This window comes from Zeus faber (genome assembly GCF_960531495.2).
Source record: "Zeus faber genome assembly, chromosome: 20".
NCBI classification, from domain to species: domain Eukaryota; kingdom Metazoa; phylum Chordata; class Actinopteri; order Zeiformes; family Zeidae; genus Zeus; species Zeus faber.
Window position 1 is genome coordinate 10,775,823 of NC_137207.1, and position 22,462 is coordinate 10,798,284.

The 22,462-nt window shown below is 46.1% G+C and overlaps 1 protein-coding gene across 1 annotated transcript in view; it reads right to left on the reverse strand.

Moving 5' to 3' along the window:
• Nucleotides 1–564: 564 nt before the first annotated feature.
• The window catches only part of ca10a (carbonic anhydrase Xa), a 155,177-nt gene continuing 133,279 nt past the window's right edge, over nt 565–22,462 (reverse strand). Inside the window, exons 5-9 of the mRNA XM_080021764.1 lie at nt 13,655–13,750; nt 6,068–6,140; nt 4,463–4,617; nt 3,653–3,827; nt 565–694 (exon numbers count right to left, since the gene is read on the reverse strand). Coding sequence (XP_079877890.1) covers nt 672–694; nt 3,653–3,827; nt 4,463–4,617; nt 6,068–6,140; nt 13,655–13,750 — 522 coding nt within the window. The 3' untranslated portion in view covers nt 565–671. The remainder of the gene's footprint in view (nt 695–3,652; nt 3,828–4,462; nt 4,618–6,067; nt 6,141–13,654; nt 13,751–22,462) is intronic.

Here is a 22,462-nt window from a genome sequence, read left to right on the forward strand (position 1 = left end):
GGGGTGGGGTGTGGATGGGTGGGGTGGGTTGTCAGTGACAAAGTCCTTTTCAGTGTCTCGTCTATGGCGGTAATCTTTATTTACAAAGGCCCGGCGCTGTCCGACTGGGTACGGAGGCCATTAAGTAAATGCTTCCATATTTTGCCGGGGCGGGGGGTGGGTTGGGGGGTGTTTTTTGGTGTGTTTAATCTTTTTTTCTTACATTTTTTCCTTTTCGCCCCAAACAACCAAAAGAAACAAAACAACGAAAACAGAATTGGTATCAAAACGTTCGTGTAGATCGACGGAGAAGCGCGTCAGCGCGTGGTGGGCTTCCCCGACGGCTCTCGCTGTGTGGAAAAACAGGCTCTTTGCTCGCGGCGCAAAGTCTCGACGTCCACCGCAGCTTTCTTTCTTTTATTTTATTTTTTTTAAACCCTTTATACAATGCCATGAAGTAATCTTAGATGAGATGCGGCCCCCCTAACGCCCCGACCACCCGCCCCCTCCACCCCCCGTTACGGCTGTCTCGGCATCGCCTCTCCTTCCTCCTCGTCTCGCCAGCCTCGCTTCCATCAACGCCTGCGGCCGTCCGTCCTTCCATCCGTCCTTCCGTCCGTCCGTCCGTCCATCTTGACACTCATCTGAGGGAGGGGTGGGGGGAGGCGGGGTGTGGGGTGGGGGGGTGGGCGCTACTTCAGCAGCCACTCGTTCACTGGAACAGAGGAGAAGGACAGGAGTGAGCAGGCTGATTTTCTTTTTCTTATTTCGCTCCACGGTGCACCGTGTGGCGCTCTGTTTTGCTCCCCTACCAATTGTCAGAAGCTTCCCGCCGCTGTCCACATGGTATTAGTCAGTTGCCCCCCCCCGCTCGCGGTTTAATACAGCTTTGCTTTGAAAAGGAACCGGCACTCCAGCTGAACGGCTTGAATGGGCTGGAGTGCGTGAGGAGCGGGTGGCGGGTAAAGGAGAGTCAGACTGTTTAGGGGGAGTAATGTGTTCTGAGCGACAGCCTCCAGCCCCAAGGTAGTTCAGGAACAAGGAGGTGTCATGAAAAGGGTAAATATTGGAATCGGTTTCTAAAAAATGGTGCTGGTCATGTGAAATCTGCCCGTGACAGCTGTACCCAACCTTTTCTGACTCAAGTTCCATTTGGAAAAAAATAAAAAATAAAAAAAGTTTTCGGCCCACAACCGACGAAAAAGAACACGGTAGGTTTATTTTAGCTCCTATTTATTGGCATATCGCACTTTTTTTTTGAGAGAAAAACAATGACTTTAGTTTAATATTTATCGATAAAAAAAACAAAAACACAAACATTAATATTTGGCGGCCTCCATGCCGCACACTCGTCGGATCACTAGGGGGCCATGGGACACAGGTTGAAAATCGCAGGCCTGTGACTCGTGCTTCATCTGCACATTTAAAGACCTCAATTGCCATCATTTCAATGACGTGCGCCACGCCTCCATATCTAATCAACTGCGTTTGTTCCCCTCGCGGAACTCCGAAATTGCGGCATTAATTGACGGAGGACTGAATACCAAAACACAACATTGCTTTGCATTCTCTTTGCTGGTGCCCTTCGTGTTGTAACACATGCGCGGTCCGCCCCCGTGCTCGCCAGACCTCCCGCATTTCGCATTCAACTCGCCCACAACATCTTCTCGTTCGGGGAGGGAGGAGTCGCTTGTGTTGCCCCTCACCCCAATGGTTGACCTAAACCGAGCCAATAGGAGATGCTCCCCCTTTTTTTGATTTTGCCTCCAGACAATTATCACCTTGAAGGTATTTACATCTCTCAACAAAAACAAATTAGGTGCGCAGCTCCGCTTTTCTCCCTTCCTGCTCTCTGGGGCAAAAGAGGGAGAGAAGAGGCAAATGTTTGGGCATGAAACTGGTGTGTGTGTGTGTGTGTGTGTGTGCGTGCGTGTGTTCTTGTTTAGCCATCGGGAGGGTTTGAGGTTGGCGGGGAGAGTTTAAATCTCTCAACAACTGCTGCACAGAATGAGAAATTCCATCCCAGAGGCGAGGAGAGCGGAGCGGAGCAGGGAGGGGGAGGGGGAGGGACAGAGAGAGAGAGAGAGGGAGAGAGAATCTGAATATCTGACTATCTGTCATTTACAGTAGAGTGAATCCTGAATAAAACAAAACGAATAATAGGAATGTGTGTGTGTGTATGTGTGTTGGGGTGCTATGGCTCCCACGTGCCCTCAGTGCATTTATGGTGTAGGGGTAAAGATTTTAGCATTTTGAGTCACAATTTGTGCCCTGTTGTGTTGACTGAAACAGTGGAGAGGAACTGGTAAACACAGGCTGTGCAAACAAGCTGTGCGTGCGTGTGCGTGTGCGTGTGTGTGTGAGTGTGCGGGACGGCCATTAGCATCTGGCCTGTGAAGCTGTAGCACCGTTCCTCAGCGTCGGCACATGCAGATGTATCTGGGTCACATTAAACAGGTGTTACATTCTTCCCTGTCCTCCTCCGAGGCTTCTTTTTTTTTTTTTTTTTCCCTTCACCGGCTCCTTTGTTTCTTTTCTTCCTTTAAATGCACAAATTGCCCAAATTAAATGCAGTTAAAGAGGATTGATGTTCAGCAAACAGAGCAGGTGGCCTCATTACATGTTCCTGCTCCAACCACTTCAGTTCAAACAACGCAGGGAAAGAGCCGTCACATCCGTCTCCGCAGAATTGTAAAAACATTTTTTTTTTTAATAATTATACTGAATTTTTAACTGCGAATGGTATGACTTAGATATTAAAATACAATTCTAAAGCACCGGTTTTCAAGGGATCAGTGCGCTCCATGTCAAAACTATCGCACCGATGAATATCTAACCTGCTACACCCGCATCCACTGACAAATGAAGTGACCTCGGTCACGTCTGTGGTAACGGGACTGCACCTTTTAATCACTAAGCTCTATGCCGGTTTTACCAAACAGCGGCTACTTGTTGTGAGAGACATCACAGCACTTTGAAAGGCAGGGTCACTTCTCTCTTATCTTGCCTGCAGACTCTCTGCAGATCTTCCTCGATCTTCAATAGCTTCAGCTGAGCTTAAAGAGTCAGCCATCACACCTGGAGCAAGATCGAAAAAGTCCCGATGGCTACGATGTGTTTGTTTCCTTTCCACTATGGAAACCTATAGAGCTTGACTTGACGTCACTTTCTGTACAGTGCTGAAACTGCAGCAAGCCCCCCCCCCACCCCCCCCAGCGGAATTCACAAACCCAATGACCTCCGGTTGTCAAAACCCCTGGTTTATGCGTATCAGGAAGAAATGTCGTGGGTTTCATTAAAATCATGCATCGTGTCTGTAACCCTAGAATGCATGAGCAACTTGGCCGCCCCCATAGAAGGCATATGTTCGGTCAAAAACGACCCGGCTCCAAAGTAGCTGAGTAAAAATGAGTTCACATAACCAACACCTTAATTATGGAATTCCTAGAACTTTAGATGATTAAAATATTTTAGTTTGAAAGGACATCATCCCGGTCATTTTTCTTAAACATCATGCATGCATTATATGCATTCTCGGGTTAAAATAAAGAAACACCAGTGGTCGTTGGTTTGAGGCGGTGAGACCACGGAGCTCAGGTGAGAGGATACGGATGAGTTTGTGTGCAATAACAACATAATGTGGATCTCTATCCCGCGGAGATGTTCTGCCCACCTCGGTACTGGAGCTTCTGAGCCCTGTTGTTGGGGCAGTCCTTGCCCTGCATGCTGAAGTTGATGTTGGTGCGGATGCAGCGGTTGTTGAGCGGCTGCACGGGGCGCACGTTGTCACTCATGCTCAGGAAGATCTGAGACGGCTGGTTCTGGCTGAGCAGCCGTAAGGAGTGCATCTGGGAGCGACAGGGGAAGAGCGGGAGGGAAAGACGCTAAGGATGACGACGTGAGGACATAAACATGAAAGGCCCGACCACCAGGGGTCGGGGTTTTTTTCTCTCCCGCCTGCTGTAGGCTTATACCGGAGGGGATTACTAGAACCGTAGAACTGGGGAAGGAAAACTATGAAATCAAAGCCTGATGGAAAGGCACTGAGAAAAGTGACTAGGTGTCGGGAAAACTCACAGTTACTGTCAATGCGGTTCAGTATGGATGTAGGACACTTAGATACAATGCATGGCTTCCTATGTTCCCAGTTCGATCCGGTCCGAGACTCAGCTCTGTTCTTTCTGCAGATGGTCAAAGTTTGGCGCAAATATGTCCCCCGAATAAGAAAAAGTCTGTGTCCGTGCCTTTTCTGCTCACAAGACCTGTAGTAAGTCAGGCGATACTGGTCGTAGTACAAGTTTGTGATAGTATCAGTGGCAAAACGGCAAAAAAACTCGCCAATCCGCGATGCCGTTTGTTAGAAATACAATTTCTGATGCAGTGTTAAACGGCGAGGGGACCGAACGACATCTCAACCTTTCGAAGCTACCACGGATAATTGTGCGCCAACATGGCCGCCCTGTTGGCGATCGCTGGGGCTCACCTGCATCCGTGTGATGTACACCGGCTTGTTCATCAGGATCCACGTGGCCGTCTCGAAGCAGGGCGGGATGGTCATGGAGCCGTCGTACGTGATGAAACTCTTTGTTTCGGGGTAAATCTCCTCGATGTTCAGGCCCGTCAGTAAGTAGGCGTCGTCTGGGGGAAGAGTTCCGAAGAGCTCAGATCGGCAGTGTAGGACGTCGCTCAGACGCTTAAAGCCACGTTAGTTTGGCTAATGTTGGTTGGTTTATTGAATACACTGCGTGTCTTTCTGTTAACATATCTGATGTGATTTACTCCCCCAACCCCCACTACATAAAGAAACCCGCCACGCATCGCAGCCCAAATCCTTAAACAGCCTCGGTTCTCATTTCACATATCATTTAGCATGCTGCCTGATGGTGGCGTAAAATAAAGAAGAAAAAAAGCCCCCCTTTTTCCCCCCGAACCCTTTCCCCTGTCGGGGACAGTAATTAGAGACATCTCTCTCTGTCTGTCTCTCTCCCTCCCTCTCTCTCTCTCTCTCTCACACACACACACACACACAAATGGACAGCGGTGCGACGCTCGCTCGGCCCGTGGTGATGAGCTGGCGGTGGCGCTCTAGAAGCCGCCACGCTGCTTTTCCCCATCAGTATTCAGCGGCGCGTCTCCCGCACGCCCACACTGCAGGATGACATTAACCCCCTCCCTCCGAAAAAAAACAAAAAACAAAAAACAAAAAAACAATACACCAAAGGTGAGGAAAAACACCCAAATAGAGACCTGAGAATCGCTAAGCAGCATTCTTTGTAGATTCTTTTCAGCTACAGCTTGCTTCTGAAAACTGCACGGGGGAAAAATCTTTCATGCCTGGTTGGCATTCATAATTCTGTTTGTGTGGTGTGTACGAATGTGTGTGTGTGCGCGCATGCCCTTACATGCATGGGAAAATGTGTGTGTGTGTGTGTGTGTGTGTGTGTGTGTGTGTGTCAAACATGCCGGTTGTGAGGGGGCTATGACTGAGGACTCGTGAGATAGAGGCCACTATATATGTGTGTGTGTGTGTGTGCGGGCGCGCGCACACATACACATGCCAGTGTGTGTGAGTGCATCTGAGCTTTGACAGCTGTCAGAGCCCATGCTGCCTCCTAACCCTCCGGATGGACTCAGAGGACAGAGCACCAACCCCGCCCTCCCCAGCCCCTCGCCTGGAGCTCCGCCTGCACCGTGGAGACCCCTCCTGGTCACGAGGGGTCACTGTGTTTATTCACTGCACCATTAATCCAATTATTGGGCCCTTTTTTTCCGCCCGCCCTGGGCGATTTCCACACAACCAACCCCCCCCCCCTCCACCCTGGCTATACTATGGCTTTTTTTCGGTAGAGCGAAGCTGTGGACTGTTTACTCATAGAGAGCCCCGCTACTCTGTGGTCTGCACCATCTTCAGAATTCTATTTAACGTCTCAGATTCTGTGGGGCCTGTATTTACCATTTTTTTTAATGAATTGATCTCTTTGATGCTTTTTTTATTATGTTACAAAAGGGGAACAGGGCACAGGGGGAAAAAAAAAATGATTCAGTTGGGTGTCCGAGGCCCATTAGGCAGGCGTGAATCGGCACTTACTTTTATATGTTATTCTTGTGATGGTATCTCTGTTCAGCATTCGGTTCAGGAACGAGTTGGATGTTTCTGCAATCTGTGAGTGGAAGCGATAAAAAGAAAGAGAGAGACAGAGAGTGACTTTGAATTAAAATAAAAGGAAGAAAAATAAAGCACAGGAGCCCCCACAATAGATTGAGAATAATGTATTGCCTGGGAAATCTCCCTCTTGTGCATCGCATGGACTGGATCCAAATAATAATTTTTAATAAGGCCAAGAGCCAAGCCTTTTTTTTTTTTTTGTGCATTTTTCATGCTTTATTCGACAGTATAAAGAGAGAGAGAGGAGAGGAAATGCAACAAATGGCTGCAGCAAGGACTTTTTAGCCCTGCAAAACTGTATGTGCTCTAACAGGTGAGCCGCCCAGGCGCCAAAGCCAAGAGAAGCCTAAGTTCAAAGCGAAGCCGAGGGAGCAACGTTCCGGGCCAGCGGGGGCAAGACGCAGTCGTCCGTCCCGAGACCCTGGGGATCTCGCTGTCAGGGGAGACCTCGCCTCCCTGACGCGGCGTGCAGTTACCAAAAGATGTGGAGCTACTGCAAAGTCCTAGCCCGTCCCCCGCCACCACCACCACCACAACGATAACCTACTCACTAATGGCCGAAAAATGCATGTACTGCACCCCACCACCGCCCCTCTGACTTGGCTCTGTACTTGTCTCCATCCGTCCCTCACTGCGCTTTTCACAACTATAATTGCCGAGATGTCTTTCGCCGCGGTCAGTCAGTCCAGCCCTCCCTCCCTCCATCGCTGCGACTGAAATTACTTACTCCCTGACCTGTTCCCGGTTCTCCGCAGGTACCAGCCACTCACACCCCCACCCCCCTTTCTCTCTGAGATTCAATTTTTTTTCTCTTTAGTTTCTCAGAAAGGCACCTGAGGGGCTAAAGACAATTTCGATTCCGTTTCCCCCTCTTCTCGCAGGAACCGATTAGCAAAGTGTTAGTGATGTGTAATAGGATCCTGTGGAATGTTATTTGTTTCTTCTATAATGACTGGAACAAGGCATCATGTAGTAGCACCGCGTTCTGTATTAACTTCCCAAAATGTAATAAATTGTTTTTTCCACATTTTGTAATAAGCTATTCCATAATGCATGTGTTTTGTTTGATTCAGTCATTACTTTGTGTAAAGAGCACAGTTAGTGTAAATAGCGGTTTCTGCATCTTGGTAAAGTGTTGTTTGCACCGTAGTTCCATGTAGTAAAAACATGGATTCACTTTAAATAACAAACACTGCTATGTTGTTTTAATTTTTAGAATTATTACTTATTTATCATGAACTTTTGTAGCCCCTGAAATACTTAATAAGTGTAAAAACAACATTAACATAAACAGTATGTGTAAACAAAATACAGCAAGTTAATAAACAAGCTGGTGTTATAATAGACTTACAATGATGTTTACCCAACCTGGTCTCACGGTTTTTCAGGCTCATAGTCAGGAAAATATTGATCTATTGAATCGTGTCCCGGAGTACAAGTGTCTGACCTTTTTCGTGCCACACATCACGGAATTTCATTCATTTGAATGGGGAGATTTATTTTTCCTTATTTTTTGGAACCCGTGCTGTCAAAATGCTGGGCATACAACACAGAGTATTTGTGTTGCATGCCTATTGCATCCAGGACAGAGTTAGTCTGCAAGGGAGGTTGAACTTCTCAACCTGACATGCCACTTTTTATCCCTTCTTTAATCATCAAGAACTGCTTTCTATAACTCTGTCCTGTGGACGACCTGTGGGATGACAAGAACACAGCTTTTCATTATACAAGACCGCCACCAATCCCCCTCTTTGGAGAACGATCTTACCATGTTTTGGTCTTTAAACAACTAATCATCATTACTTCTCCAAGAGGGGGGAACCTCCATGGGTGAGAAAGATAAACATAGCGCCAAACCACAACATGTACAAGGAAAAACATGAAACGTAAAAATAGAAACATCAGACGACAACGTGCATTGACAAAACATAAATAATGTGTGTGTGTGTGTGTGTGTGTGTGTGTGTGTGTGTGTGTGTGTGAAGTGTGTGCACGGGTCCCAATTAGTTCTGGTGTATGAGGTCGGTATTATATTGTAGCACCTCCAAGCAGCAGAAAAGGCCCTGCAGTCCCTCCTGAGTTCTGCAGGACAAGAAGAGACCTTTCCAAAATTGTGGTCTTGTCCTTCCACAAAGTAAAAAAATAAAAAATATATATAAATAAAAATAAAAAAAAATCTGATTTGATTCAATTTAGAGTGTAAATGCTCTTTGAATCCACACTTGGCACCCCCCTGCTATGGCAGGGTTGGATTTTCTTCTTTTCTCTTCTTTTCTCTTCTTTTCTATCATATGTTAGTTTGAGATATTTCAGTGGACCCTAAACTGAGATATTGACCTTTGAACACCAACCAGAGGTCACCTTTGAAGCCCTATATCTCAGTACTTAAAAGCAAAAAAGGGAAACTGTTTTGGACAGCTCTGGACTTTTAGCTAGTGTCAACCGGGGCTGCCACTGAAAAGGCCTCACATGTAATTCAGGGCTTATGTCAGGGCATATGTAAAAGGCAGGTATATTCACCGACCAAATTAACCCCTACTAACACATGCATGTTGTTTTCGTTTTTTTTTACCTATAAATTCAGTCATTTGTAGGTTTTCTTAATATAACTACCTTACCTATAAGGCAATTGCATCAAGATGCATTACAAAATGGTGCAGAGTTGTAGTTTTTGTAGTTTAAAGGATTAGGGTTAATGTTATGTTTCAAATGTTTATAAATAGTAGCGTAAGTATTATGCAATGGATATAATCATTTGTATTTGCTCCTGTAGAAGCCACAAGTCCAAATGATGCCAACCTTGTTTTAAGAAAAACATTTTATTTGTGATGTCATGGAGACTACACTACCCATAATCCTAAGTGTAACAGCAATGTTTCTGATTGTGGCGCTCGCTGTAACCATGGAAATGTTTACCGCACTGGCTGATGGGTTATAATTTTTATTTCTATTTTCTATCCTCTCCCAACTTTTGATTTAATAGACCATTCAGAGAAAAAGCAAAACCCACCCAGGAAATTTAAACCCAAAACATCCATTGGGGGTAGCATGGATGTTTTAAACCCCACCACCTCCCCACAGTGGCGTACTTTCGTCAGGTTTGTTTTATACCCCTTTCCCACTTCACCAAAAACCCGGTAACACCCACTAACATCTGGCATTTGTCATCAGTGGGAAAGGAAATTCCCGGGTTTCAGTCCTGGGTCAAATGACACTGCAATAGACACGGGTTTTAATCGGCTCCACCTCTGATCGGCTCTGATGTGAACAGGACACCCTGGTTGACCCGCTAATTTTGGCCCCTTTACTGGCACAATGCGATGCGGTGTTAAGTTCCAATGTTGGCGCGTTAATAGACAATAATATCCGTGTGTCATTCGATCATTTCATATCCCATTTAGAATCCAAAATCAAAATCAGAAGTTATTGAATTTTTTCCCCGCATGGGGGACCATGAAATGTTTTGAGTGTGGGGTGCACAGCGGATAACCCCCACGCTTCCGAGTCACCCCAGCATTGCCCCATGCCGGCACCTACGCTCCGCCACTGAAGGACCGCTGCGCAGTATCCTGCCGGAGCTCCATGCTGCTTCTAGTCTTGTGTTGGGTCATTCATGAATGACCCGATTATTAAGGCTCAAAAAACTTTTTTGACAAGTTTTACAGTTTTACATAGTTTGTTAAAGTTGCCGTCTCCTCTAATGTTTTGTTTCCAATCACACTGGAACCATTACCGCCCCTTTTCCGACATGTTTGTGACGTCGAACGTGACACCAGAAAAAAAAACGGTATTTCTCCTGGCAATGGGGAAGTTGTCAATCACCTATTTTTAGCGGGTTTAAAAAACCTCGATCCGCCAATTTTGGTGTGAAAACGGTATTAGTGTGTGTATCTGTGCCCTCCCCTTCCCCATGCCCCCTTCTTCCAAAGTCGAATACAATCTCCCCATTCAAACGAATTGGCTTGAATTTTGTTCTGTGTAGTACAAACAAAGTCGGATATTCGTACTCCTGGACACGATTCAAGAGATACATTTTCGTGACTATGAGCATGAAAGCGTGTGAGACTGGGTTGCTTTACCGCTAACTACATTGTATGTTTTGTTTCCCTCCGGCACTGCTGTCGTCTCCCAAACTGAGGCCCCCGACGGCCCCCGGGGGCGCTATGTCCAGAGAAGCGAGCCGTGCTAACTCACCCAAATGAGAGCGCAGTGTGTGGCGATATGAAAACAAACGGGGGGGCCGCAGACAAAATAAGTCACAAAGCCGGAATAACATCAAGAGAGATCTGCGTGCGGGGTGTGGCTAAGCACTGGCTCTCTGCTTCAGTGTTGTTGCCCATGAGTCTCAACTACGGGCATTGGGACTGTGCGAGAATAAAAACTCAAGTCCTGGCAATGTATTTCTGTCTGCGTGGCAAGGACGGTTTTCCCCTCTCAGGGCCATGTTTCTTTATCTAGCATGGGGCCTGGCTCTGCCTGGCAGGCATTTATCGCAGTGATTTTCTAGCTGGTCGCTCCGTCTCTGAACCGCATCGCTCGCCGCGTGAGCATCGCTGCAACGACTCTCCAGAAAGACAATTTCGGTCATCTAATAATACGTGGCAGTGCTGCGGTGATGATGATACACTTCGCTAGAATCCCTGTGTTTCGTTAATTTGGATTGTCAGTCGCACACGGTTTTACATAATGACATTGATAGCTCGTGGAGTTGATAAGATTCCCCGCCCGTGTCCAACTCGCGTGCCGCGTTCCGGGCCGTGATTCGCCACTCGGCCGGGCCATCGCGAAACGCCCACCGGTGTGGGGTCCGAGTACCGGGCCCTGAGCGACACCCCTCACACCCCGCCCCCACACTTTCAGCGGCGGGGGATGGGACGGACGGACGGACGGAGGAGAAGTGGCGCCACGAACCGAGAAGAGAATCTCCTCTGGTGTCGAAGTGACAGCACCGCTGACAGTGGGGACCTAATTAACAGTTAGCAGCTGAACTTAACTTCCTTAGTCCTCGCGGTGTCGCGGACGTTCGCGGCACCTCTGATCTCCAAGCTGCTCATTCAAGAAGTGCGTGTGTGTGTGTGTGGAGATGGAGGATTAAGGGTGGGGGGGGGGTTATTGCCGCCACCTTTTTTTAATTTTTTTATTTTGCTCCTGCACTGAGCTGACAGAGTCGGGGAACACACTGTTTCACTTACGCCGGGATAATTGGATCGCTAATTGTTCCTGAGCCGCCGGTTTTCTCATGCCGTATATTTCCAAGCTTCAATTCACAGTGAGATAGAGGGAAGGAAGAGGGAGGGGAGGGGGGGGGGGGCGTCCAAAGAGATGAAGGCTCATTTAGATTCTGGGACGGCTTTTTTTTTAAAGACTCAAACAAAGATAACAAATCTGTTAGTGTGCGGTTGCACTGAGCGCCTGTGTGATGAAAGGTGACTTGTGTCAGGGGTGGCCGAGGCCGCCAACAAAACTTTGCCAATGCCTCGAAAGGACTCGCCTTTAAAGAATTGTACTCGTTTATGAACTGATAAGTATGTCTCGGCCCCCACGGTTGTACGTTTTGCCCTGAAACCACAATATCACGCCTGTGAGCAGCTCTGTTTGTCTGAATTCCTCTAACAAGGTCAACGTGGATGTGCAATGTGTGTACAATGTGCGTGGTGATGAAGCCGGAATCCTTGAAAATAAACTCAATCTTGGAGGAAAGGAATGAAACTCGCTGCAGTATTAAACAAACAACACATACAAACAATATACACCGATCGGCCACAACATTAAAACCACCACTAATAACCACTTATATTGTGTGGCTCCCCCTCGTACCGCGAGGGGGAGCCACCTCTGAAGGTGTCTTGTGGCATCTGGCACCAACACGTTAGCAGCAGATCCTTTAAGTCCTGTAAGTTGATCCAGCACATCCCACAGATGCTCAATCGGATCGGACCCTAACCCCGGCCATCCACATGATGTAGAAGAAAACGTGAATCATCAGACCAGGCCACCTTCTTCCATTGCTCCATGGTCCAGTTCTGACGCTCCCGTGTCCATTGTAGACGCTTTCGGCGATGGACAGGGGTCAGCATGGGCACTCTGACTGGTCTGCTATTACACAGCCCCATACACAGCAAGCTGTGGTGCACTGTGTGTTCTGACACCTTTCTATCCTAACAGCATGAACTTTTTCACCAATTTATGCTACAGTAGCTGTTCTGTGGGATCGAACCAGACGGGCTAGACTTTGCTCTTAATCAGTGAGCCTTTGGCCGCCCATGAACCTGTCACCGGTTCACCGGTTGTCCTTCCTTGGACCACTTTTGGTAGGTACTAACCACTGCATACCAGCAACACCCCACAAGACCTGCTGTTTTGGAGATGCTCTGACACAGTCGTCTAGCATTACAATTTGGCTCTTGTCAAAGTGGCTCAGATCCTTACGCTTTTTTCCTGCTTCCAACACATCAACTTCAAGAACTGACTGTTCACTTGCTGCCTAATATATCCCACCCCTTGACAGGTGCCATTGGTCAGTGGACCTGTCAGTGGTTCTAACGTTGTGGCTGATCGGTGTATATACACGTTAACAGAGATACTGTGGTTTGTATGCAATATCACATTAGGTACTGTAAATAATGGGGTTAATATAAAGTACGATTCAATTCCTAAATCGTTTCATTCGAATGAATCGATTTAGCAAATTGCAATATTAATACTTTGCTTGTAGCTTATGCAACCATTTTTGTACAAATTAAATATTCCTACTACTGACAGTTAGGTATATAATTTTTATATTTTGAAAAACTATCTTTAAGGCAAAATTTTTCTTTATATATTTTTTTATTAGCTTTTTGTTTTGAACACAATGTGCAATGAACTCTAGTAAATACATTTATATACAGTAAAAAAAAGATTCTATGAAACATTCCATACGTACTGAAAGTTATTGCCAGTGGAATTTAAATATCAAATTTCCATATTGAACATGTAGAATTTGATCCATGACAATTTTTTAATAGACATCACATGGTACACTGAAAAGTCGGTCGCAATTCTCATTATGTATATAATGTAATAATATATACAATAATATATGGCTATATATATATAGAATCATATTAGAGTCTGTCGGTGCTGGAGGTACGTAAGTTCAGCTAAGTTTCATTTAGGAGGATTTAAATGTATATTAAATACAACACAGTCAATTAATTCTATTATATAATTATAGGACCCAGAATCGCGATTGTGGCGCCTCCCCTTGCGGCTGCCTGAGCGAGCACCTTGTGTCGATTACGCACATTTTGGTATTTTTTAGTAGTTTTAGAGCTTATAGAGCTTATTGTGTGTAATTACCGGGTGTCATGACATTTCACTGCATATATGTATGACTGTATGTACACGTATGTGACAAATAATCTCTTGAACTTGAATCAAAATAATATCTAAATGTGAGATCCTTCCCAAAAGCAGGCTCTAGTGAATACAACTGCACATGCACATGCACTGTGAAATGAAACTCACCTTCATGAATATGGACACTATGACCAGTCCGTTTGGGCTCTTAGCTGCCTCTGTGTAGTTTGTGTAAAGCTCGTGATTGTAGTGGATCAGTTGAACCTGGAAAACAAAGAACATCACGTTGAACTCACGGGAATAGAACCACGTCCACGTCTTGCAATTTCCCTCTAGACGCGAAAACCCTGCTCGGCACTTGAACCGCCCCTTCCGCCCCTCCCCCCCGTGGTAACGTGAAATAGATTTAACAGGAGATATTGATTATGGATCAAACGTTTTGGCATAGATTGGATCTCATAGGACCAGTGATCGGTGATCAGAATGCTGCACCTTTTCCTGCTTTTCTGTTGGGGTGCGAAGAGAAAATCTTACAAGAGAAGGAGCAGGGAGGATGTGTGGAAAAATGGGTACTGTTGGACCCTCGCCGTTCTGGCAAAAGCTACAGTCCGTGTCGTCTGAGGGCTCTAAAAAAAAACCCCCCACTATAGTGCCTGAGGTGATAGGTGTGCTTTCAGCTGAAACAGATGGTTCACCTGCTCCAGCTGTTCCAGCTTCAATATTCAAGCACCTTAATGATGTTTACACATTGCAGGTTTCTGCAGAACTTCTGACTTGTAAAAATGAAAAGCTGCTGAGGTGGAGCGTGGGAGTCCAAGGTGCTTAGATATACTGTATATTCAGATAACGGCCTGCGGTCAAGTCCACGGATGCCGATTGACCATACAGGAAGGAGACAGAATTTCATTCACTGCTTTATTTCTTTTCTCCCATCACATTTAATTATGCCTTCGGTGGTACTGTCACTGAGCCTTGACTTCTGAATGAGAGAAAGATAAATAAAATGGTGAGTTATATCATTAGCGCGCCCCCACAACAGTCCAGGAAACTCTCAGGCTGAGGCAAAATTAATGGGAAGTCAGAAAGGTGCTTAAACACAATGAGGGGTCCAAATGCAAGCCCACAGCGAAGCAAACGACTTTCACATTGCTCTCTCTCTCTCTGGATCTATAACTTCTCACTCCCTGTTCCCCAGCAGAAAGATTGGCACGCGCAATATGAGAAGGAATTAAATTAACAAATGCAAAGAGGAGAGTAATTATGAAGAGGGGGTTGGGGTGGTGCGACAGAACGTCTATAAATGCAAACTAAACGCAGGCGAGGGAGGAAGGGCGTGATGGGGTTGATCTGATGAGGGTTCTTCTGCCAAAAAGAACGCCCTCATGCTGCCTCTACGACAAACTGGAGACACTTTGGTCAGTGTTGGGTAATAGTGCGACCAGCGTGGCGTCTGAAGAAAAGATGGGCCACGGCTGCCAAATGCAACGGAGAGGAAAATGGAAAAACACCAAGATGGATAAAAAGAAGGACCCTTGAAGAGATGGGGAAGGCAGGCGTATGGAAAGAGACAGAAGGAGTCGGTGGATGCGGGAGCTCATTAAAATCAAGTTAATAAATAGAGCCAGAGTAAAGACAAAGCTGCGCTTGAGAGGCGCTCCAGAGGGTAGAGACCAATTGAACCCCACAGCACCTCAATATTTACCACATTTTCTGTGTGTTCACTGAAGAGCTGCATCAACAATTCCTGACCATTACATACATAGAGCTAGAGGCACGCCAACCTCAACAGATCAGAGACAAGGACATTATATGGAGCAGTGATGCTTGACCTTTTTCATATAAAGGACCCTCAGTTTGATAAGCAGTATGCCACACCAGCCCCCTTTGATGGATGGATGCACACCCAGAGACAAAAAGACAGAAGCCCACTCGTGCAAACGGATATATATACAGTATATATGTTATACCATTTGGTACGAATCTGGCAGAGGAACTGGCAAGGCTGATTTGAAGACTGTTTCCACTGGTCACTGCCTTGTATTTTTTTCTCAGCGAAACGCCTCAAACAGCAAAGATTTTCATTGAGATCGCCTGCAATCTGCCAGGCCCAATTACTCCTTTAACTTCCCTGGCAAGGCAGCAAGTTTCTGTCCACTTGCTAATTGGCGGAAGACGTACATGTAGTTGTCAAGCAGTCTGAAGAGACAGCGGCTGTTCTGTGGGTTTGTAAGCTTGTCCCCGCCCCCCCCACCCTTTCCACAATGAATTCCTAAGTGATGTTTGCCAGACACGCAGGATGCTCAGGCGGCCTTGCCAGCAATGGATGGGAGTGATATTGAAACCGCAGTGAATACATTGCCAAAGGTGATGGTGGGGGGTGGCATAACAGCGGTATGAAGCCTCTTTATGTGGTGATGGGTGGCCTGGCTCCCGGGGGATGTAGGGAAATATGACGACAGTTTGTCGATAGTGGAAGAGAGGTGTGCGGCGCTAACGGGGAGCGATGAGCTGGAACTGACTCTCTCGGTGCCTGGCTCTCCATCCTGGCTCCCCTCCTTCACATGGATATAAGTGAGTTCTCATAAAGCTAACAAACGCATCCATCCATCTACTAACCTACCAACCCTATCCATCAACCTACCTACCCGGCTATCAATCAATCTACCTTTATTGGCACAATCACAAAGACCAAGACTACCCACCTACATACCCGGCTATATATCTACCTACCTATCAACCTTTCTGCCTAACTTCCTATCAAACTTCCTACCGCCCCTACCTTACAACCAAACTTCCCACTTACCTGCCTACCTACCTACATCAATCCTACCACATACCAACCTATCTACCTGTTGTCCTACCTACTGTACCTCTCATGACAGATGCGGTATCAGTTATTAAACATTATCACAAAGCCCGGGTCGCCAGTTTGAGTGACTAATCGACTAATTCAAATTATTGCGGTTGTGAGTACTTAATTCTGGTATTTGAATTGTTCTTTCCTTCATTACGGGCAACATGTCAGCGTTAGATGTAGATTTAACCGACAAGCCCTTCTCAAATTAGAGCATCGCGACGAGGGTGAAGTGTGCAGTTTAGTGGCTAATGATAATCATTTGCGGATGAAAAAATAAAAAGCTGTACTGCATAAGTGATAATCTGCCATGGTGATATTACCTCAGTGTGAGTTTCTAATGTGCAGGTCTATTCAGACAAATCCACACAGAAGTTGTGTTGATTGACAGGGATTTAAAGGAGCTTGGAATGGTTGCTTATGGTGATCACATTCTTACACTTCACAAGATTAGTATTAAACATAGCTGATTTCTTATATGTAATACTCACTCAATCTCCTTATACTCATTATCTATAATATGTGCCTGGATCCTGGACTCCTCACAACCAGGCTCCAGGTGGTTAGAGTGGGGAGGCACATGTCCAGCTCCCTCACCCTGAACACAGGATCCCCCCAGGGCTGGGTTCTCAGCCCCCTTCTGTATTCCCTGTACACACATGACGGTGTGGCCAGGTCCAGCTCCAACACCATCATCAAGTTTGCTGAATACACCATTGTGGTGGGCCTGATCAATGACGACGACGAGACGGCCTACCGTAAGGAGGTGGCTGAACTGTCACTCTGGTGCCAGGACAACAGCCTCCTCCTGAACGTCAGCAAAACTAAGGAGCTGATTGTAGACTTTAGGAGGGGATTACAACCGAGGACGCACGCACCTTTGGTGATTAATGGGACTTCTGTCGACAGGGTGAGCAGCTTCAAGTACCTGGGAGTCCACATCACAGAGAACATGGACTTTACAGACACTCTGGTGAGAAAGGCAAGGCCGCGTCTTTCCCACCTCAGGCAGCTGAAGAAATTCCTCGGTGAGGATCCTCAAGTCCTTCTACTGTGGAGCGGTGGAGAGCATCCTGACAGGCAACATCACTGCCTGGTTTGGGAACTGTACTGCTCAGGACAGGCGGGCCCTGCAGAGGGTGGTGCGTTCAGCTCAACGTACCACTGGAAATACCCTCCCCTCCCTGCAGGACTTATACACCAGGAGGTGTAGTAGCAGAGCCCGCAGGATCATGAAGGATCCTCACCACCCCAACAACGGACTGTTCCAGCTGCTGCGGTCGGGCAAGCGCCTCCAGTCATACAGTGAGAACAGAGAGACTGAGGTTCTTTCCGCAAGCCACAAGGACTGTCAATGTTGAACTCACCAGGGGTCCTTACTGAAACACACACACACAGCCCCCACTGCTTTACTGAACTGCATGCTGTGCCGTACTGTTGTAATAACTGTACTATGTATCTCAACACACACTACCTCTCTTTATTCACATGCCACTTTACTGCACAGCTCTGTATACACATAACAGTGTATTCCTCTTATTTCTATTTTGTATTCCCACACAGAATATTACCTTTTTACTCTTATTTTATTCTATCTTATTTTACTCTATTCACTAACTGCATTATGTTCAGTTAGTTCAGCTGGTTTAGTTAGTTAGTTACTTAGTTATCTATTGTGTCAGTTAGTACTTATTGTGCATAATCTCTGGGTGCGTTGCAATGACATTTCTCTACATACATGTATGCTCGTATGTGTATGTGACAAATAAACCTCTTGAATCTTGAATCCATAATGCACATCTTAATCATCCCTTTTTAAGTGTGTCTGCCGTTTAATTTCATCGCAACGACAGATGATCGCCAATCAAGACATCAAGTCCCTCCAGGTGGAATCCATTCACTCAAACCGACCCCCCATTTCATAATGCCCAGTGGTAGCGTAAAGCGGATTAAGCGGGCGAGTTTTACTGAGAACAAGCACGGAATTTTACTGTGCGCAAAAGGACAATTATCGCGACTGCAGCTGTTCCTAAGTTTAGCAGCTGATTTACTTGGACCTCCTATCGAAACCATGTCAAGTGCAATGTGACTCAGAGCAAGAACATAATACTATCAAGAGGATGTAGCCAGAAAGGAAATAATTATAAATCCACATAATCTTTTTGCTGTGAATGAAATGCTGTATGGGAGAATATTGCAGAGAAAAATCAATGCAACCAAGAAAACAAGGTCCGTATGGTTACACTAATTAGCCAACAACTATGTTGAAACGAAGCAATTCCAATGCTTCCTTCCTTACATAACACCATGATCCAAAAGCTTATTTGTGGATAGACGGTGAAATTCATTGGCTCGCTGACTTTACACAAGGGGTCTTTGGTGTAAAATGCTGCATCGTAGGCAGGTTATAGACGCAAATGCTTGCATCGGTGCTGCGGTGTCTCTCATTTTGGGTCGTGGGCCAGACTACTGGAAAGCGTCCGCACATACATACTGTAGCTCACATTTCCATGTTGTCTACGTTCCGTGTCGTGGTGTCATCAAAGATTCCTCACACGACACCTACCGCATAAACAACCCACATGCTTCACATTTCAATTAAGGGATTAAAGTGTTTAAAGTTGGGTAACAGTAACCTTAGACTTCATTTTAGCACAGGGAAGAGGACAGCTAGGTCTCCTGTGATTAGATGAAAAAAAAAAAAAATTAAAAATACAGGGAACCTGGAGAGGGAACAATATTTGGAATATTTTAGCACTTATTAAAAAACCAAGGTGTTTCATTTGCAGATTTGACTGTGAATCAGCTCTAGGGAGCGGAGCATAAATTAACCCCGAGGTGTTGGAATGCCCGCGATGGTGGAAGCGTGTAAGACCCCTGAACAATAACAATCAAACCGTTACAGCACACACACACAGGCTCACACACATACAGGCTCTCACACACACACACACACACACACACACACACACACACACACACACACACACACACACACACACACACACACACACACACACACACACACACACACACACACTTAAAAAGCCTTTACTAGGGTAGTTGGGAAAAGGCAGAAAATAAAGAGCAAGATGAGTTAGAAGATATATTGGGGGTTTTTTTAGACACAAATTCTTTGGAGTGTTAATGCTGAACCCCCCCACATCTCTCATTTCGCTCCACATCCTCCCACAGGCTGCCATTTCACAGGGATGTTTTGCTTTTTAAGTTTTAATATTTTTCTCTTTGTTCTTGTTTCAAGGACATGCACAGCCACCACTCATTTGCAGACGAGGGCGAGAGGGAGAGAGACAGACAGACAGAAAGAGAGAGAAAAACAGATGGAGTGAAAGAGAGCGACAGTTCTCCATATTTTCCATTTCATCTTGGCGAACCTTGAAGCCGCGGCTTTGGCTCCGTGAATATGTGGTGGTGGGCTGCGGATGTTTTAAGGAGGAAGTTTTTTTTTGTTGCCAGCTCCATGATTGAGGAACGAAGTGCGGGAGAGGAGCAGGCCAAAAAAAAACAACCCAAAAGCAACTAAAGAAAACTAAAACAAGAACAACTCCTCTTGAAAAGCAATGTGTTGCACAACCGTCATTGCTCGTGTTGTATTACACGCTGTCGAGTGTAGCGACTGGGATGCAGGCGGTCTCAATGAAACCAAAAAATAAAGGCCTGAAAATTCCAGAACTTACGATACCCCTACCAGTACCTTAAAGTGATACCGATACCAACAGAGTACTACCCTGCGTGCCAAGGTCTTCGCATTTTATCTTTGCAAACGGAAATGATGTACGTGTTTATTTGCGTACTGTATAGAGCGAGGAAGCGAGACCCGATCACTCAAGACGCATGTGGACACATTCCAATGCCAGGTGTAGACAGCTATAGAGCTGTCCACTTGTGATCAGATCACCCAAGACACATGTGAATGCGTGCGCGCGGGAACGTATTTTCAGCAGAGAGGGCTGCCTTGCATACGCGCGTGCGCCCGACAGCTTACAGGCACACAGGTATTAATGTTTCAGTCAAGACAAAACCCCCTAACCCCAAACAATTGTGTTTCATCAGTCAGTCAGCGATCACACATTTTTTCACGTTTCAGCCGTGATTTTTTCTTAGTGGGCAGCAGGGCTGCCAAGTTTCACCAAGAGTTTCGGAGTGAGATTAGGAAGAAAGAAGGAAATAAATGTGGCATGTGAGCGTATGAACTGCTTGATAGGCATGAGTCTCACAATCAATTTGTGAGGCTCGGCAGTTGTGGTGGGCGGCGTTGGACACAGTGCCGATCAGACGCACCTTCTTCCCAGCCCCATACCCTTCTCCGGAGACAAGCTCAATAATAATTAGAAAAAATGCGTTTAGGTTCTCCCAAAACCAACAGAAAACGGACATATGAATGAATCGAATCCGCCGACCCATCAATCACTGTTATAATATATACAGGCAGGCAGATCCTGACTGATTGTTGCACTGCATCGGCGGCTGGGCACATTTCTATGAAGCCTGTCGCTTCGTGGAGATGGATAAGGAGGCAGGAAGGACGGTGTGGGGATATTGATATTAAACTTATTTCAGTGATCACCTGCGGGCCACACAGGAGGCTCCTACAGGAGTCAAATCTCTGGTGCGGTCCATCACCCGGTCCAGACTCCCATCACCTCGGAGGTCTATCGCAGTGCCAAAGGACTCAGACTCAAGCGTCTCGCTCTGCGTGAAGCTTTGTTCGGATGGAAGGCGAACGCACGCTCCCAACTCAGCTGGTTTTAAATTCACTGTGCAGTGCATCTCTGCATTAATTGTATCCCTCACAGCCGGTCAAGGAACAATGCAAGGACCTTCATACACTCGTACGGAGGGGATGGAGGGATGTAAAGCTCTCCTACCTTTTTCATTTCCAGCGGCAGAGTTAATTGTGTCCCTCCCCCCTTTGCATCATTTTCAAGGAACATGTTTATGGTATTTCTATGGACTTCCTGAAGGCTGAAGCACTACTTGCCGAAACCGACTAGATTCAAGATTCAAGAGGTTTATTCGTCACATACATATACATACTTTCATACATAAATGCGGTGAAATGTGAATGCAACGCACCCGGTGATTACACACAATATGTTCTAGACTGAACACAGTAGCTACCTAAGAATTTCTACTTGACCAGCTAACTGATTCCTAAAATGTAATGCAGTAAGTCTAATACTATAGAATAAAATCAAAATATATAGAATAAAATAAAATAAAATAGATAAGGGAATAGGCTTATGTAAATGGGATAGACTTATGTATATGGGATAGGCTAATTATGTATATACAGATATGTGCATTAAAGTGGCATGTGAATAAAGTGAGGTAGTGTTTTTGAGATATACACCACAGTATACAACAGTACAGCGCAGCAATACGGTAACACCGAACAACCCTGGACAGTGACACAGTATGTAGTACAGTATGCTACATACAGTACAGTAAGGTAGTGGAGCATATGTGTGTGGCTCAGTGAGGACCCCTGGTGAGGTCAGCATTGACAGTTCTTATGGCTTGCGAGATCCAAAGGTGGAGGCATCTGCCTCATGGTAAACAACCGCTGGTGCCCCAGCAACAACATCAGGACTCTCTCCCGCTCCTGCTCGCCGAACCTGGAACAGCTGACCATCTTATGCCGTCCATTTTATCTCCCCCGGGAATTCAGCACGGTCACCATTACAGCCGTTTATGTTCCACCGCAAGCGGACACGGACATAGCACCGTCGGACCTGTATGATGTGTTGTGCCGATTTCAAAGCAAACATCCCGACGCGGCTGTGGTGGTGACTGGGGACTTTAACAAGGCAAACCTTAAAAAAGTTCTGCCTAATTTCAACCAACACATCGCGTGTGCCACCAGGGGAGATAGAACTTTGGACCATTGCTACACACCTTACAAGAAGATACAAGACCGTCTCGCTCCCTGCTTTCGGGAAATCAGATCACGCCACAATTTTGCTGGTTCCCGTTTACAGGCCTCTGATCGTGCGAGAATTGGTGGTGACGAGGGAAGTAAACATGGATTTAACATGGACTTTAAAAACAGACACTCTGGTGAGAAAGGCGAGGCAGCGTCTTTACCACCTCAGGCAGCT